General features: G+C 45.0%; 2 protein-coding genes across 4 annotated transcripts; one reads left to right on the plus strand and one right to left on the minus strand.

Moving 5' to 3' along the window:
- Positions 1–8582: 8582 nt before the first annotated feature.
- Positions 8583–14670, plus strand: LOC103653627 (T-complex protein 11). 3 transcript variants are annotated; one of them, XM_035967321.1, is made up of 13 exons: positions 8610–9007; positions 9647–9768; positions 9851–10292; positions 10366–10472; positions 10562–11369; positions 11565–11737; positions 11888–12152; positions 12327–12515; positions 12600–12827; positions 12919–13152; positions 13534–13606; positions 13687–13873; positions 13982–14639. In XM_035967321.1, the coding sequence occupies exons 1-13, from the start codon at positions 8819–8821 to the stop codon at positions 14451–14453; spliced, it is 3489 nt and encodes a 1162-aa protein (XP_035823214.1). In that variant the 5' UTR covers positions 8610–8818; the 3' UTR covers positions 14454–14639. The 3 variants fall into 3 exon arrangements, with proteins under 3 accessions (XP_008678693.1, XP_035823214.1, XP_035823213.1); XM_008680471.3 differs by having other exon boundaries at positions 8583–9007; positions 11565–12152; positions 13982–14670; XM_035967320.1 differs by having other exon boundaries at positions 8625–9007; positions 9411–9768; positions 11565–12152; positions 13982–14670.
- On the minus strand, positions 14552–16009 carry LOC100275488 (uncharacterized). Its single transcript, NM_001149550.3, has 3 exons — positions 15498–16009; positions 15209–15343; positions 14552–15066 (listed from the first exon to the last, which is right to left on the minus strand). The coding sequence occupies exons 1-3, from the start codon at positions 15723–15725 to the stop codon at positions 14734–14736; spliced, it is 696 nt and encodes a 231-aa protein (NP_001143022.1). The 5' UTR covers positions 15726–16009; the 3' UTR covers positions 14552–14733.
- Positions 16010–16267: the final 258 nt, after the last annotated feature.

Below are 16267 nucleotides of genomic sequence, written 5' to 3' on the forward strand. Positions count from 1 at the left end.
TAAAGCACAAGGAACGACTTCGAGGCCATGATAATTTTATCCTTGCATACTAGTGCGAGCAGGTCTACTATATATCGTACCCAAATCTGAAGTCTAAAGCATGGTGGGTAGTTCATAAGGTGAACCCTAGGGAACGTTTACATACTTCTTGCACTGCTGGTTATCAATTTGAAGACGAACAGGCCGATGATGTTTATCAAGAAGAAGAATTGCCAACCACTTTTACTATCGATGAGGGTGTTGCACTGAACTCACTAGTCGGAGACCGTAACGATGTCACTGCTGATGAGTGTGTTGCACCGAAACGAAAACAAAATCCAAGGAACAAAAAAGCCACATTGCGAGCTTTGGATCGAAGAAGACTCCTTGATCGTGATTCTGATGAATTTTGATGTGTAATGCATAATTTCATATTATGTGATGTATTATTTGATTTTTTATTAATTCACTTAATTTTATGGAACTAATACATTTAATGTTTTTCTATTGAACAGGATGAGTGGTAGGAAAACAAAGCGCACTGCTAGGGGGTTTCTTAATGCGGTTAGCAGGATACTCCCTGGTGCACGTTCCCTTTTCCAAGGGAGTTCTTCTAGCCAGAGCAGACAGGAGGCGTTGCTGAGACACGCCCAGCCAGAACTACGTGATACACCTATCGCTCTACAATGGAGTACCGATGTAAATGTTTATGTAATTGATCTTATTTGTCAGTCACTTATGTAATTGATCTTATGTAAATGTTTATGTAAATGTTTACGTGTCTCTATTTCATGTCCATAGGAAGAGGAGGACGACGAGGAGGAGGTGCAACACCATGAGGAGGAGGACGAGCAGGCCCATGAGGAGGAGGAGGTGCAGGCCCATGAGGAGGAGGAGGAGGTGGGCATAGATGTTGAGGCGGATGACGATACCACCGAGGCTCCTGTCGTTTGACGAAGGGGCACTCGGAAGGGCCACTTTGTCCTACCTCCGTCAGCGCCTGCACAATCTGAAGCTTGAGTACTCATCATCCCGGTTGGTGATAGGTACTCACGTTTGGCCGCATTGTTCCTACTTATTTGTTTATTGTACACTATATATATGACATGACTTCCTTGTTTTTTTGTCATGCAGCCAATGGGAAGACACGTCATTTGACGGTCGAGGTCACCATAGATAGGTTAATCAAGTCTTAGGTAACCTCTGTCGTCTACATAATCCAGAAATTGTCACCGACCCGAAAGGTGTGGTGGTTCCTTGCACTAGCTGGTCGCACTTCGCACTAGCTCCACATGCTACATATGGAACAACTCAAGGCGCTGTCAAGCACGACTTTTGGGTAATGTTTCAAACTAACATTTATTAGTTGTTTCAAACAAACATTTATTAGTTGTTTTCAAACTAATTTTATTTTCTATGTTTGACAGAGACGCTATCGTGTGGAACCTGAGGCTCAAGAGCATGCATACCGAGTATTAGAGAAAAATGCGAAGAAGGTGTGCAGGGATGCATTTTCCAATGCTCGTCTACAGGTTGTGAACGCGTACATGAAGTGCCGAGGACATTCTATCAACAACTTTCGACAATATTCGGATGTCTACTTGACTGTAGACTAGTACATGGAGGTAAAAATCTAATTTAGCAGCTCATTCAGATGTGAATGTAATTTTGAGCTAACGCTTTATATGCAGGTAACTCTTCCATGGATGGAACACCGGCCGCAGGCTTACAAGGCTTTGTGTGAGATATGGGCTTCGCCCGAGTGGATTGAGAAGTATAACAGGAATCGACATAGGCAGCGCCATCAGCAGGACGAGGACGATGATGAGGTCGTAGTCAACCATACCTATGGTGCTGATGGACACATTCGGTTGGCGAAGCGAATGGTGAGTATGTAGTATTCTGTTTTTCTCAGAAATGAAACCGGATTAAACTCATATATTTGCAGGAGGCTCAAACTGGAGTTGTCTCGAGCCCAATCGATGTTTATAGGAGAGGGCATAGAGTGAAAAACAGTGAAATCTCCGATGAGCTGTGTAGTCAAGCGGCCATTGAGCGTATGGTTAGTTGTTGTTATGATTAATGTTTTCTTGCCATATAGCTATAAATTACATGTATGCTGAACCTTCATATTGTATTGCAGGAGACATACGGGCAGGAGATGGTTAAGAAGTATGGAGAAGACTACGATTAGCGAGGAGCGCCTACCATCGACGCTGAAGTTGTGCATTCACTTGGAGGCAAGGCGCATGGATGGTATGAGCTTGTGAATTTTTTTCAATAATATTGGAACTATGACCGAATAGCTAATTTTCTTGTTTTTCAAGATATTCTATGTTTACCGGTGTTATCGATTCGATGGAGTTGCGTTCTCGTGGCGGCTCTTCGTCGTAGGCGGGTTTTGGTAGTAGCAACCGTAGTCGCCGCTCTGTATCTAGCATGGAGGAGGCTATAAGGGAGCAGCAAGAAAAGTTTCGTGAAGAGCTGCTGCAACAACAAATGGCATTCCTCAAAGAGCAATCAGAGTACATGGCTGCTTACAACGCACAGGCCCAACAAGCAATGAACGTGAGTGTCTTATTTCTTCTCAACACGCTCGATATTAGTTCTATAACTAACATATTATATTTGCAACAGTCTTGGTTTCCACAGCAGTCACAACAACAACCATTTGTTTTCCCTCAGTTTCAGTCGCCGATGCCTCAATGGGGATTACATGCTCCGCCACCTCCACCTCCACCTCAGGTAATTCAATTTAGTTAAGACTTGTCGTTTGTATCAACCTAATTTCAAATCTTTACTAAACTTGATTTTGTAGGGATCCGGGGTCATGGGCCACAACACGCCACCACTGGTCATACCAGCACCAGGAGGAGCTTATGCAGGGGAGGGAGCTACTCCAGGAGAGGTTAGTTTGAGAAACAATTTGTTTGAATAGTGGTCATACATGTAACCAATGTTGTTATTAATGTCTTCTTTTTTCTTTAGAATCCAAACCCGTTACACGACTTCGTCAACGAGTTTTTCACTTCTAGAGGTAGTGGACACAACTCCAACGACCCCGATATGTGATGGAGTTAGCTTTCTACCGTATTGTGCGTTATAATGGACTATTTGTGGACTTTATGTTTGTATGGATTATTTGTGGACTTCATGTTTGTATGGACTCAAGTATGAATTTTCTGTTATTGTATGAATTTTCTGTTATTGTGTGAATTTTCTGTTATTTTTTGCATTTCTTTCAAAAAAATTTTGCTCTGAAATTATTAATTTTCGGCGGTCTCCCTGGCCGCCGAAAATAAGAAATATTATTTTTGGCACTTGTTATTTTCGGCGGCTGACTCCCTGGCCGCCGGAAACTACCTGTTATTTTCAGCGGCTGACTTGAGGTCGCCGAAAAAAAACTATTTTCGGCGGCTAGACCTTGGCCGCCGAAAATATGGCCTTATTTTCGGCTAATTTTTTCTGGTGGCCAGGAACCGCCGAAAATAAGCCTAAAGCCGCCGAAAATAGCTTATTTTCGGCGGCTTCTGGCCGCCGAAAATGACTCTAGCTCTTGTAGTGTGGTTTTTGTTGGGTCTCAACTCTAGTCTACCCTAACTAACTTGGCACTAAAAGGCTTTGGCGTCGTCATTGTAATTTGTAAATTATATAATTCGTAATGTTCAACCCATAGTACAGGACATGACATTTGCTAATTGCAAGAGTCCACCATCTGCTCTCCATATAGTGATTTTTTCCACGACACTCAGGGAGTTAGGTAAAACAATCACAAACAATACATGATATCAGTATATATATAAGATTTTACTTTCTCATAAAACATGTATGGGTCTATGGTCTGCTCTAGGCTATAACGTTACACAATCCGATAGAGAAAATGGTAGCAGAGAATACATCATTTTGTATTTGTAATAGTCCATCCAAATTAACAGACTATTTTAGGTAGAGAAAAAGTTTAATAATTTCCAATGACCTCTAGGACTTATTTAGAGTGTTCTTCCTATTGGACATCTTTAGAATCGTCAACAGAGATTAGACGAAATAGGAGATGTTTTCGACACCGTGAGCTTGCCTATGATAGATAGACCAGCAATCAAATTTGCTTTCATTGGTTGAGCAAGATCACCCCATTACAGTTGGCAAACAACTTCCAAAATAAGTTAGCAAAGTCCCTAACAAATTCTACTTAAAAATGAGAGAATTACCTTTTCACCAAGTGCAAAAATTGGCCTAGACAACAGTTGTATCTATACATGAACATTTCAGAGCAACATGCAAAATTGACTTGTGTAGCATGCAGTGGGATAGACCTGAACATCCAGAATCATCCCAAGATACCTAAAATCGCCGTTAAGGTCATACACCTAAGCACAATAACTACAAATATTCAGAGCATCATGTGGGGCAAATTGAATCAGCAAAAGCTTCCAGCTGGTGAGACTTGCCATCTAGTGTGGAATAGTAAAGGGATGGATACATTTTATTTTTGAGAGGATACTAAATGGGTGAATAGTAAAGAAATAAATTAAACAATAATAAGGGGGAACAAGGATATAATAAGACTGTCAAGTACTGGTCTCAGATCATCCATAATATACACAAAGTAACCCCAAGTTAGGTAAATTCTATATATGAATTACTCTACATATGAATTATGTAATGAGATGCTTCCCACAACCATAAATCATGATGCCAAGCGACATGCAATCCTCCTGCGGTAAGTGTCGAAGCAAAAACAAGGAGAAGAAATGGGGCACCTTCTTTGACCTTGAGAAGCCGCCTTCTTCTTGAGCGTCTCATCACACGACACCTAGATCAGCGACATGGACGACAACAGGAGATTGAGTATAAAGCCATATCGAACAGAATGGCTGAGTAAATCCAAGAAAGCAGAGCAACCATACCACACATACACACCAGGCCGAGGTATTGGAGGCCTCACTCCGCGATGGGTGTGAACTCCAGCGCCGCCGTCTCGCCCTCGGCCATCATCGCCTTTTAGCCATCGCAAGCATAACCACCATCAATCTCTTCACAAATAGCCGCTACCTCATTCCAAGACCCTGTCCAGTCCACATCGTCGCTCCAGTTCACCACCTCTTTCGCGTCCAGGATCCGCTCTCGGTCCAGATCCCTGTCTTGCTCCAGCCGGCGCCAATCGAGGTCATAGTCGCGGTCTAGGGAGCGCAGGCGAAGCTCCAAGTCTAGGGAGAGGAACGACATGACATGCTGTAGGGGATCTAGGTCGTGGGGGTCGAGATCACCTTCTCGCTGGAGAGACAATAGCTCGCACTTTGAAGGCCGGTGGGAACAACATGGGGATCGGCCACGACAGGTCAACGACTATCAAAGCTCTAAGGTCTGCATTAGTTTGCAAAGAGATAGAGGCGGCAACTGTCATGGCACTGGACATCGTCTCGTCTTCGGCTGCCATCACCTTTCAGCCATCGTAGACATACACTCAGAGCATCTCCCGCACGGACTGTAGGACTTTCCAGATAAACTCAAACACCTCGGAGTCCGTGAAGGTCACCTTCATATCTTCATACCCCTGCTCCGTCCCCATCGCTAGCTACCCCCAACACCTCATCATGGGAAGAATATTAGTGATTGGATCTATAGAAACCACAGATAGAATCAAGATGAATCTGTGGACGAAGTGGAGAAAATTCGAGAGGAGATGAGGGACACTCACCGGTTGTCAGTGGCAAAGGACACACAAAAATCAAGGTGTTGGTAACGCGGAGTCATGGAGCTTGGTGCCAAAACCGCGTCGGAGAACATGAGAGGGGCGGCTAGGCTAGGCAGGGGTGGGGTGGGGTGGAACTCGGCGCCTTGGCCTAGGGCGGGTCCACGCCTCAGCTGAGGGAGCTCGGCTGCCAGTGCCGACCACCGGCGCTGGGGAGGAGCTCGTCCAGTCGTCCTGCCAGGCGAGCACGTGACCTGGGCGGAGCTCGGGGCGGCGGCGGCGGCTCCATCTAGGCGTGGTCAGGTCCGATTGGCGCCGGCGGGCCGAGGCAGCAGAGTTCGGAGGCGTGGTGAGGGACTGGCCCTAATAGCCCCCTAGAAGATGGGTCCCTGACCATAGCGATGAAAGGGCACAAATGGCGGCGTGGGGAGGAGGTTGGAAGATGGGTGACAGAGATGGTCGTTGTCTCAGTTGTATGAGGGGGAGGGCACGGGACCGGGCGGTGGGGGCAGGCGGGGCATGAGGGAGTGCGGATCTCTGGGCTTGGACCGCGCTGGTGACGGTTGCGGTCTGCGGGGATGGGGTGGGCGCGGCTCGCCCGTGAGATTGGCAGGGGTGGGGGAGGGCGAGGGCGAAGCCGTGGTGAAGCAGTGGTGGATGCCCTCCTTACCCTCTTAAGGAGTAGCAGAGACTAGGTGAGTGCCCGTGCGTTGCAATGGGAACATATAATAACACAATAACTTATTATATAAAATACGTGTTATACTGTTATGAGAAAAGGTTTCATAATCCATTTGTGATCCTGGACATACATAAATTTTGTTATTTTAATCTAGTCGTTTCACCACTACATTGCAACCATCAGTATCATGCAGACTTTGATATATGCCACAAGCACGTCCCACACCTACCGGAAGAAATTCCCTCATACATCGTTAGTCATCAGGCACGCACCACCATACGCGCTTGCTTAGACAAAAAGGCAAGTGTGTGTGTTTGCGAAGAGAATTAAAGGCAGGCAAGCACAAAAGCTACCCCGACGGTGGCGTGGATGGCGAACTGGTCATTGCTGTCAGTCCTTATCTGCGTCACCACCGACGCTGAGATGATGCCACAGTCCTTGATATAGTAGTCATCGAACGCGCGCGATATGGCGAGTATCGACGACTCTTGGTTGGGCTACCAGACGAAGTACACCTCGGTCTCATCAGCGAGGTAGTACACCTAGCCGTTGCACCACCGGATGCGCTACTCCTCTACATACATCATGTTCGAGGAAGCTCACACAACGTTAGCAACGACTGTCGTCCTAGCGCACAAAAATTCATGGTCGTCAGTAGCGACTTACGTGGCAGGTTGGGCTTCAGGTGGACGATGAGCTAGACGACATGATGACGCCGTCGTCGGATGCGGTGCCCAGAACAACCCGAGAGTCGGACATTGGCGACGACCATGAGGTCCCCCTGCTTGACAATAGACAGTGCGGTACATCCGCTCTGGACCGCGTCCAAGCGGCGGCTTGCGCCGAAGCTTGTTGTACACAGCGGCGCATGCGACCACGTAGGACTGCTTCTAGAATTCGAACTGGCAGTCGCTAAGCTTCTTCTCGTCGTCGATGAGCGACGCCAACGCAAGCGGCTCCTGCTAGTGGTGTTTGTCCGGGGTTTCTAAGTAAGAAACATGGATTCATCCTTGGCGTTGGTTTATGAAAATGACTCACAAGTCACATCTATGGAAAAAATATTATGGAGAATAAATGCCACGCATGCAAAAAATGAATTTAAGTTGAAAACATTATTCAAACAAAAGAAATTGCATGCAAGGCTCTTTTTTAAATACTACTCGCTCCATCAAAAATATAATTCAAGAATCTCGGTGATATTTATCTACTACTACACATTGTGCAAGGTTAGCAACTGGGCTTAGGAAAGATGTAGTAGATATTTTTCCTGTCATAGATGTAGATATAAACACATATGTGGTGTAGTGGTAGTTACTACTTGTATTTGCTTGAGGAGTTGTGGGTTCAAATCTCATTAGAGCCATTTGTCTTTTTTAATTTTAGCTAGACGTAGGCTGTACGGGTGAATGAAAATGAGAATAAGCTTTGCGGGGAGGAGAAATGAGAAAGACAGAACAGGGAATGATGACAGAACATAAAATGACATCCTTAACAAGTTGTAGAAATATCATTTTCGAGAGGGTTCTATACTTATCCTAATATTAAGGTTATTTTCACATTTCTATACATATTTCTTTTTTGCAAGTATATCTCTATATTTCTTTTTCCTAAGTATATATCTACATTTCAGTATATATTATATATTTTTATTTTCCGCATCTAAAGCTAAAACGATGCCATCTTAATGAAATGTCAGGCATATACTTCTAATATAAAAAAATACAATTTTAAAAATAGTACTATATCAAAATATACCAAGTTTAGTTAAATTTATAGAAAATACTAATATGTGTCATATTAAATAGATACCATTATATTTTCGGTATGATATATATATATATATATATATATATATATATATATATATATATATATATATATATATATATATATATATATATATATATATATATATATATATATATATATATATATATATATATATATATATATATATATATATATATATACTAGTCACTTAAAATTTGGAACGGAGATGGAGAGAGTACATGATTGTATTTTTATATTTTATTGATTTATCGAATGGTTGGCTAATATCTGTTATTAGGACAAACTATCTACCAAATATTGGTTATCTATTCGAGTAGTGTCTGATATCTTTACTCATTCGAATTATTATCTAATTTTATGTTTTTACATGTCCAAATTATTATCTAATTTTATTTTATATTTATTCTGAATTTTAATTATCCGTATAAATCTTGTATGCGAGAGAATTATATTAAGAAACAATCTAAAAAATATCGTGACGAGATGAACCGGCCGACGCCTGTAACGGCCCCAAGTTCCAAAGTACGAAAGCCAGGAGTTGGCACTCGGCACAGTCGAGTCGAGTGGCGGCCTTCGAGATCTCATCGGTGTTCGTCTCAGCCCAGAAGGGGCTACGGCGCGGAGTCGGCGAGTTCCGAGTGGAACCTGGGTTCGATTCGGTGATCGGCGGCGGAATGGGGGTGCCGGAGGCGGTGGCGCTGGAGATACCTGCGGTGGAGGAGGGGTCGCCGACGCCACTGGCCAGGGTGCCACCAAGGATCAGGCGGAGGCTCCTCCAGGCGGGCAGCGGAGAAAACGGCGGCAAGGCGCCGACGGCCGAGGAGATCGAGACCAAGCTACGCCAGGCGCATCTCCGGAGGCAGGTGTGTTTGTGTTCTCCGTTCCCCCTCGCGTGACGTAGAAATTACTACATTTTGTCCCTGTTGGTTTTGTAGGTGGAAAAGTTAAGATGTTAATATGTTTTATTTATTTAACCGAACTCGGGTTTGAATTTCGTGTTCGGTGTAGTTGCGAGCGGGGATTTTGTACATGTTTTAGTAGTATAATAACATGTAGATCAAAAGGTGTCGGTGGATGCTAAAGTCTGCGTTAGCTTAGGAGCAATTAGCACTCTACCACGCGTCCACACCACACGCATTAGCTGATCAAATCCGGAGTTGCATCATGCTCCACTTCGAGTGTTACATTTATTTGCCAATTCTATTGGCTGTGGAAGCTCGCACTTGGTTAACTAACTAATGCAAGACCATTTCTATGCTTTCGTAGTTTATAGATAAAACTTGATTAGGTGGATTGGTGAACTCTTCATTAGCTTGGCACTGTACCTGACCACATTCAGGAGCTGCATGACAATTGACTTGAGAATTGAGATGTATCTGGAAGCAATTCTATGGACAAAGGAAGCTCATGTTTGGCTAGTTAGCTTTTGCAGAATTTAAGTCATGCTGTTACAGATGAGTTTTTGCTATGTCCTCTATCTTATACGACTTGCTATTCTCCAGCAATTCCATGAAGCATTGTCCTCCAAAGCAAGGCGCTCAATTAAGAGCCCTTCAGGGTCATTGCAGGAGGAGGATCGAGGGCAGCTTCTTGAGGCAAAGCTCCTGGCTGCCAGGCAGAAGAGGTATTCAGAAGAGGAATCCAGTAGGGTACATTACTCTGTTGTATTTGGGAAAAAGGTCTGAAGAAACCCGTGTCCTTTGTAGGTTGACCCTCTTGGAAAAGGAACAGAGCCGGTTGGCTAAGCTGGACAAACTGCGACAGGCTGTTAAGAGTGATGCAGAGATGAGGTTCGAGAGGGAAAGGGAAGAACTCGGAATGAAAGTTGAATCACGGGTTCAAAAGGCTGAGAACAATCGTATGCAACTAATGCATGATCGTTTGAAGAGGCAGGCTGCATTAGAGGAGAGGACAAAAAGGTACTTTATGCAAAGATTGACTTGGGAAAACAAGTACAGGGAGCGTGTACAATCTGCAATACAGAAGTGTAATGCTGCTGAGAAGAGACGATTGGGGCTGCTTGAATCTGAGAAAAGACGGGCACAGAGTAGGCTCTTGCAGGTTCAACTTGCTGTGAAGACTGCCTCTAACCAGAGAGAAACTGAGAGGAGCAAGTTAAATGAGCAATTAGAAGAAAAGCTTCAGAAGGTATGCATTTCTGTGATGTATTGTTTTAGCTCTTTAACTTGTGTCATAACCATCTATACATATGCCAAAATAGGCAGAGCAGCAGAGGGCTGACTATTTGAAGCAGCGGGGAAATCCTCACAGTTCTATGCACAGCAGTTCAGTTAAAAATGGAGAATTTCTTTCAAGAAAATTGGCAAGGTACATCTCATAGCACATTCTGAAATTTCCAATTAATTCTTTGTCTTCCATCTGCAGCTTATGATTCTTTTCATTTTTTGGAACTTCAGATGCTGGAGAAGATTCAGAACTTCTAGGAAAACAACAGTAGTATTGGCTAGGGCCTTTGATGCACTGGGGATAAATCAGCGATCAGTTGTGTCTATGCCATTTGAAGAATTAGCTCTCTGCATTGAATCTCCTGCAGTTCTCCAGACCACTAAGGCATTGCTTGACCGTCTTGAGAGTCGTTTTGTCTTTTCTCAGTCATCAACTTCATCAAAACCAGAAAACATTGACCACCTTCTGAAGCATCTAGGATCACCGAAGAGGAAGATCCCACTGAGCAATGTGGGGACAAGTGAAGCAACACTGAAAAACGCAGTTGGAAATTATGATTCCAGTACGTTGTCTAGATATTCGCAAAGGATTGCACTTTGTGCTTATATGATTCTAGGTCATCCAAAATCTGTTCTTAGTGGACAAGGTGAACAAGAGAAATTTCTTATGGAATCAGCAACAATCTTTGTAAAGGAATTTGAACTGCTGGTTAAAACAGTACTTGATGCCCTAGATGGTGCATGCATATTGAGCTGGTCAGTTATAGATGATGCCACACCTGTTCGTTCTAGCTACGAGGAATCTTCATCCATTGTTGCTGATCTGAAGAAATTCAGAACTCAGCTGCTTGCCTTTGACAAAGCTTGGTGTGCTTATCTTTACCATTTTGTGGCATGGAAAGCAAAAGATGCTAAATCATTAGAGGATGAACTCATTAGGGCTGCATGCAAGCTTGAGCTGTCAATGATTCAAACATGCAAAATAACTGAAGGTGAATCTGATAACCTGGGTGGTGATTTGAAAGCCATCCGGAAACAGGTATGATTTGTATATGCAGTTCCTATTCTTTCTTGGTCATTTTTTCTATCAGCCTTGAGGTGCATTGATTCATTTATTGTTAAAATACAAGAATCAAGCTAAAATTAAACACTTCATCTGTTAAGCTTTATGCCCTCTTGTTGACATCTTCAATAGAGAACTACCTTTTAAACTAAGTTTCTGTTCATCATCCAGGTCGCAGAAGACCAGAAACTTTTAAGGGAGAGTATTCAACACCTGGGCGGTGAAGCTGGTATCGGAATGATGGAATCTGCTTTATTTGAAACACGGTCAAAGTTCTTTCAAGCAAAAGAGAAGAGGAGTTCCATTGCAACTACAGTTGCAAATGTAGCATCTCCTTCAGTTACATGTTCTTCAGGACAGTCTAATGATTCTGAAACTGGTATCGGAATGATGGAATCTGCTTTATTTGAAACACGGTCAAAATTCTTTCAAGCAAAAGAGAAGAGGAGTTCCATTGCAACTACAGTTGCAAATGTAGCATCTCCTTCAGTTACATGTTATTCAGGACAGTCTAATGATTCTGATACTGGGGAGAATTGTAACATGGATGCTGAAAAGGCAAGTCGAGTTGTCCAATCTCTTTTTGGAGCATTGTCTTCACGATATGAAAATAGCAAAGGTGGCAAGCTGATGAGTAACGCAGCACCAGAAAAAATGCCTACTGAGAATGAGCAAATAGTCAATGAGATACTACATGATATACATGGTTCTTTTGCTGACATCTCTGATGGTGCTGGTACCGTTGAAGGTGACTTCAAGGTTAGTTCCAATCTTATTGTAAAGTTCAGCGACACATAAAATTTGGAATGTATGTCATAAAAGGTATATTTTATCAGTTTTGAGGATCTTTTACAGAAATTAACATATCTGAATTCAGGTTGTATGAGTTGATTCTCTTGTGTAATTTTATATTTCCTATCTTTTTTGTTATAGGTAAAAGTCAAGGAAACAATGGAGAAGGCTTTCTGGGATGTGGTTGCTGATTCAATGAGAGGAGACATGCCAGACTACTGTTATCTGGTCAGCCTGGTAAAGGAAATCAGGGAAGCACTGGAAGAGTTATCTCCTACAGGGTGGAAAGAAGAAATCAGTGACAATATTAACCTTGAAATATTGACCCAGGTAATAATATTTCAGTTAGTATTATGGACTATGGTGAACCGTGATGCATATTTGAGACAAATATATATATTTTTTGGTGGAAAGTTACTTGAATCAGGTTCCCAGGACAGACAATACCTTGGACAAATTTTGCAGTACTCTCTGGATAAGCTGCGAAAACTGTCTTCTCCTGTGAAGGAACACGAGATGAAGAAGAGTCATGATACATTGTTGGGAGAATTGGTCGAAGACTCTAAATCCAATTATAAAGATCCAAATTCATTTGTTCTTTGCGTTATCAAGGGTTTGCGCTTCACTATGGAGGAATTACAGGTCCTTATCATGAGTCTGTTTCCAAATAAACTTATGAGCTATATGTGAACTTACAATATTACCTCATGAATAAATTTCCTTACTGAAACAGGCTCTAAAAACAGAAGTTACTAGAGCACGCATCCAACTATTGGAACCATTGATTAAGGGATCAGGTGGAGTGGAGTACCTGCAGAAGTCTTTTGCTGGTCGCTGTGGTTCCCCTTCTGATGCGTTAGCTTCTCTCCCTTCAACTGCCCGGTGGATTTTCTCTTTGAAAGATGTCGTGGAAGAACAATGGAATGAACATGTCAGCTCGTTATCAATTCTGCCAGAAGCAGACCATGTTAGTTCTTCATTTGGCCTTGTTTTTTTTTCTTTTCTTTTCTCGAAGGAGAGCTGTGCATTGTTGCATTAAGAAACAAATGCACATGGACACAAACACACAGACACATACACACCTAGCTTCATACATGTCACACCCTAATTCAGAACAACCAATGAGAGCGCTTAAAATCAATCAATCCTCAGCAATGGTCAGAAATGGCAAGCCTTCCGTGCCAATCAATCCTCTTCTTTGAACTAAAGCTGTGGACTGGGTGACAATGCCGTGTTTCTCCATGTTTTCTAGCCAACAGCTTATTTACTTTGTAGTTTGTGCTTATCATTTTTCTCCTGTAGTTGTGATTACACATAGAACTTCTGAGAGTTCCCAACTGTATAACAGGTTCAGACACTTGTTGCCACCCTCCGAACTGGCCATGCAGTTGCAGGTGTACAATCTGTGATACCTGCAGCAGGTAATTTTTTTGTTTCCGGTCTATCTCCACAGGTTGCTATTGACTCATATTCATGGCTGATGTTGCATATCGTGAAGCAGACAATACAGGATTACCAGAGTGTAGGGGAGAAATACTTGGCAAGCTAATAAGGATTGGGCTATTACAGCTCATCAGCAGCATGGAGGGTGTAGAAAGGGAATCGGTTCCTGAGACCTTTATGTTGAATTGGTTGAGGCTGCGGTCTGTTCAGAGTAAGTTTCAACAAGTGATTGTGATAGCGACAAGGTGAGCCATCATCTGGTAGTTCCATGTTTCTTTATCATGTTGTTGTGTTTGTAATCTGATAGAATGGAATGATTGAACCCAATCGTGTTATGTTTCTCTTGTTTGCAGCATGCTTGTTTTGCATCAGGTGTTAGCGAGTGAGAACCCAAAGATCACTTCTTCTGAGCTGGAGAATGCCACTTCGGAACTGTTCAACGTCCTCACAAGGCTGCTAGACAACTTTCCAGATGTTGGCACTGAGAAAATCATTGAGGCCATGATGTACTCGTCAACCTCAAGGAGCTTGTCAGATCATGAAAGGATGAACGCCAGAAAAGAGATATTGACTAGGGTCTTCCTTAGAAGCCTCCAGACCGATGACACCGTCTTCAAGAAGGTCTCTCAGTCCGTATACTGTGCATTCCGTGCAGTCACCCTGGGCGGCAGTGGGGAGAAGGGCCGGATGCTCGCCGATGCATCCCTGAGGCGCGTCGGGGCAACAAAACTCACTGCGCGGCTGGTGAAGGCAGCTGAAGTGCTTATCAAAGCAGCAATGGTGTCAGAGCAGGTCCATGGCCCATGGTACACGCAGTTATTGTGAATGGCTCTGCTACCGCGATATATATATATATATAGCTCTGCTCATGCCCCGTTGTTACAACTGAATGAATGGTTTGTGGGAGTGCCGTGATGTCTGAATTCCAATAAGCATAGGCGACCTGAATGCATGTATATGTAAATATACACGAAACGTAATACGACTCCGAAATGCTCCTTTCTCCCTTTCTCTCTCATGCATACAATGAATGTATTATACATGTGTCTCTTCCATCATCATGCACATCACTACAACCTCATCTGTAAGCTGCCACAAAACCGAATCAGCTGATGAGGACAGCTTCCTGCGCCTCCGGAGCCGCCGAGTCCTGGACAGTGGCGGCGCCATCCTGCGCCTCTACCGCCTCCGCCGGGGCGGGGGCCTCAAGGGTCTGCGCCGGCTGGAACTTGGCCACGTAATAGCTGAGCGGCGGGCCGTTGTAGGCGGCTTCCGGCACCTGCGGCTGGCTCTTGTTCACCTGGATGAGGATGGACGAGGCCGCGGCGACGGTGATGAGGACGAGCCCCGCGGCGATGGCGGCCGTGTTCTCGGCACCCTCCGCCGACATGCCCGCCGCGCCGGAGCTGATGGCGCTCTCGGCCACGTACACCACCGGCTGGTGCATTATAAGCACGCAGGGAGTCAGACCGCTAGAGGTCGTCGGACACGGCGGGACACCAGTGGTCGCAAAATCTGTACGCAAGGCATCGAAGGCTAGCTAGAGCGTTTGAATGTAGGAAGAGCGCGAGTATTATCACCTCGACAGAATAGATGTTGGTCTGGCCGGCGGTGTCCTTCTCCACTAAGCCGGTCCACCCTCTCTTCCTGGGAGGGAAAGTGCCGACGACCTGGGTCCTCTCCTCGGCCAGCCACTCGGCCCTCAAGCTCCCGACCTGCGCGCGCACAGAAATAATGGCATCTCGTTCTCGTTGCTGCTTCAATCCCACACACTCTCTGCTTTTGCTGTCCTGTGCTGGCGTAAACAATCTACGGCTGCGCAACGAGGGAGGCACGCCAAGTCCAGGGCGGAAAGAGGAGCAGCAGTACCTCCTTCTCCGGGGCGCACTCCTCGTCGTTGCAGTCGGGGTCTTCCTGCGCCGGCGCCGGCGAGGGAGGAGACGGGGAAGAGGAAGCGTTGCAGGTTAGCTGGAACGGCCTGCTGCTGCAGCCACCGCCGATGATGCCCCCTCGCACGTGGGAGGAGGAAGCCCGAGGCTTGCTCCTCAGGAGGATGCAGCCGCTGGCGGAGAGCATGGACTGCGCAGGGCAAGCCATCTCTGCCTACTCCTCTTGGCAGACGGCAGACGTGCGCGCGCACACCGCGGGACGGGAAACAAAGAACACAAGGATCATCCAGACGCCCTATTTTGTGTGTTTACTGTTTCAGTCGTGAGCAGAAATCGATATATTTCCGGTGCTTCAGTTGGTTGCTGTCAAGTGGTCACCAGTCCGTCCACGTTGCCGCGTTGGTTGCTGCAGAGATCGCTGGACGGCGCACGGCCTTGTGGGCCTGGCCCGCCCAGCGACAACAGGTGGCGTCCCTTGGTCCATGGTAAACCCCAATGGCACAGGCCACAGCCAACGTATCAACACATATGAACCTGCTATACGTCCGACAGCGTGAACAGCGAGCACACACAAGGTGGGACCCGGCAGCTACTGTGCTCTGTGCTCGGACTTCACCGCACGGCACTTAGGTCAGACGCGGGTATGACGTCAGAGTCGTACGCGTAGCGTTTCCAAAACACATATACCCTTTCCCGAAAACCGCACAAAACTGAGACTCGACAGCTGGGAGCCGCTACAGGGCCACAGCC

The sequence above is a fragment of the Zea mays genome, chromosome 4, assembly GCF_902167145.1.
Source record: "Zea mays cultivar B73 chromosome 4, Zm-B73-REFERENCE-NAM-5.0, whole genome shotgun sequence".
NCBI classification, from domain to species: Eukaryota; Viridiplantae; Streptophyta; class Magnoliopsida; order Poales; family Poaceae; genus Zea; species Zea mays.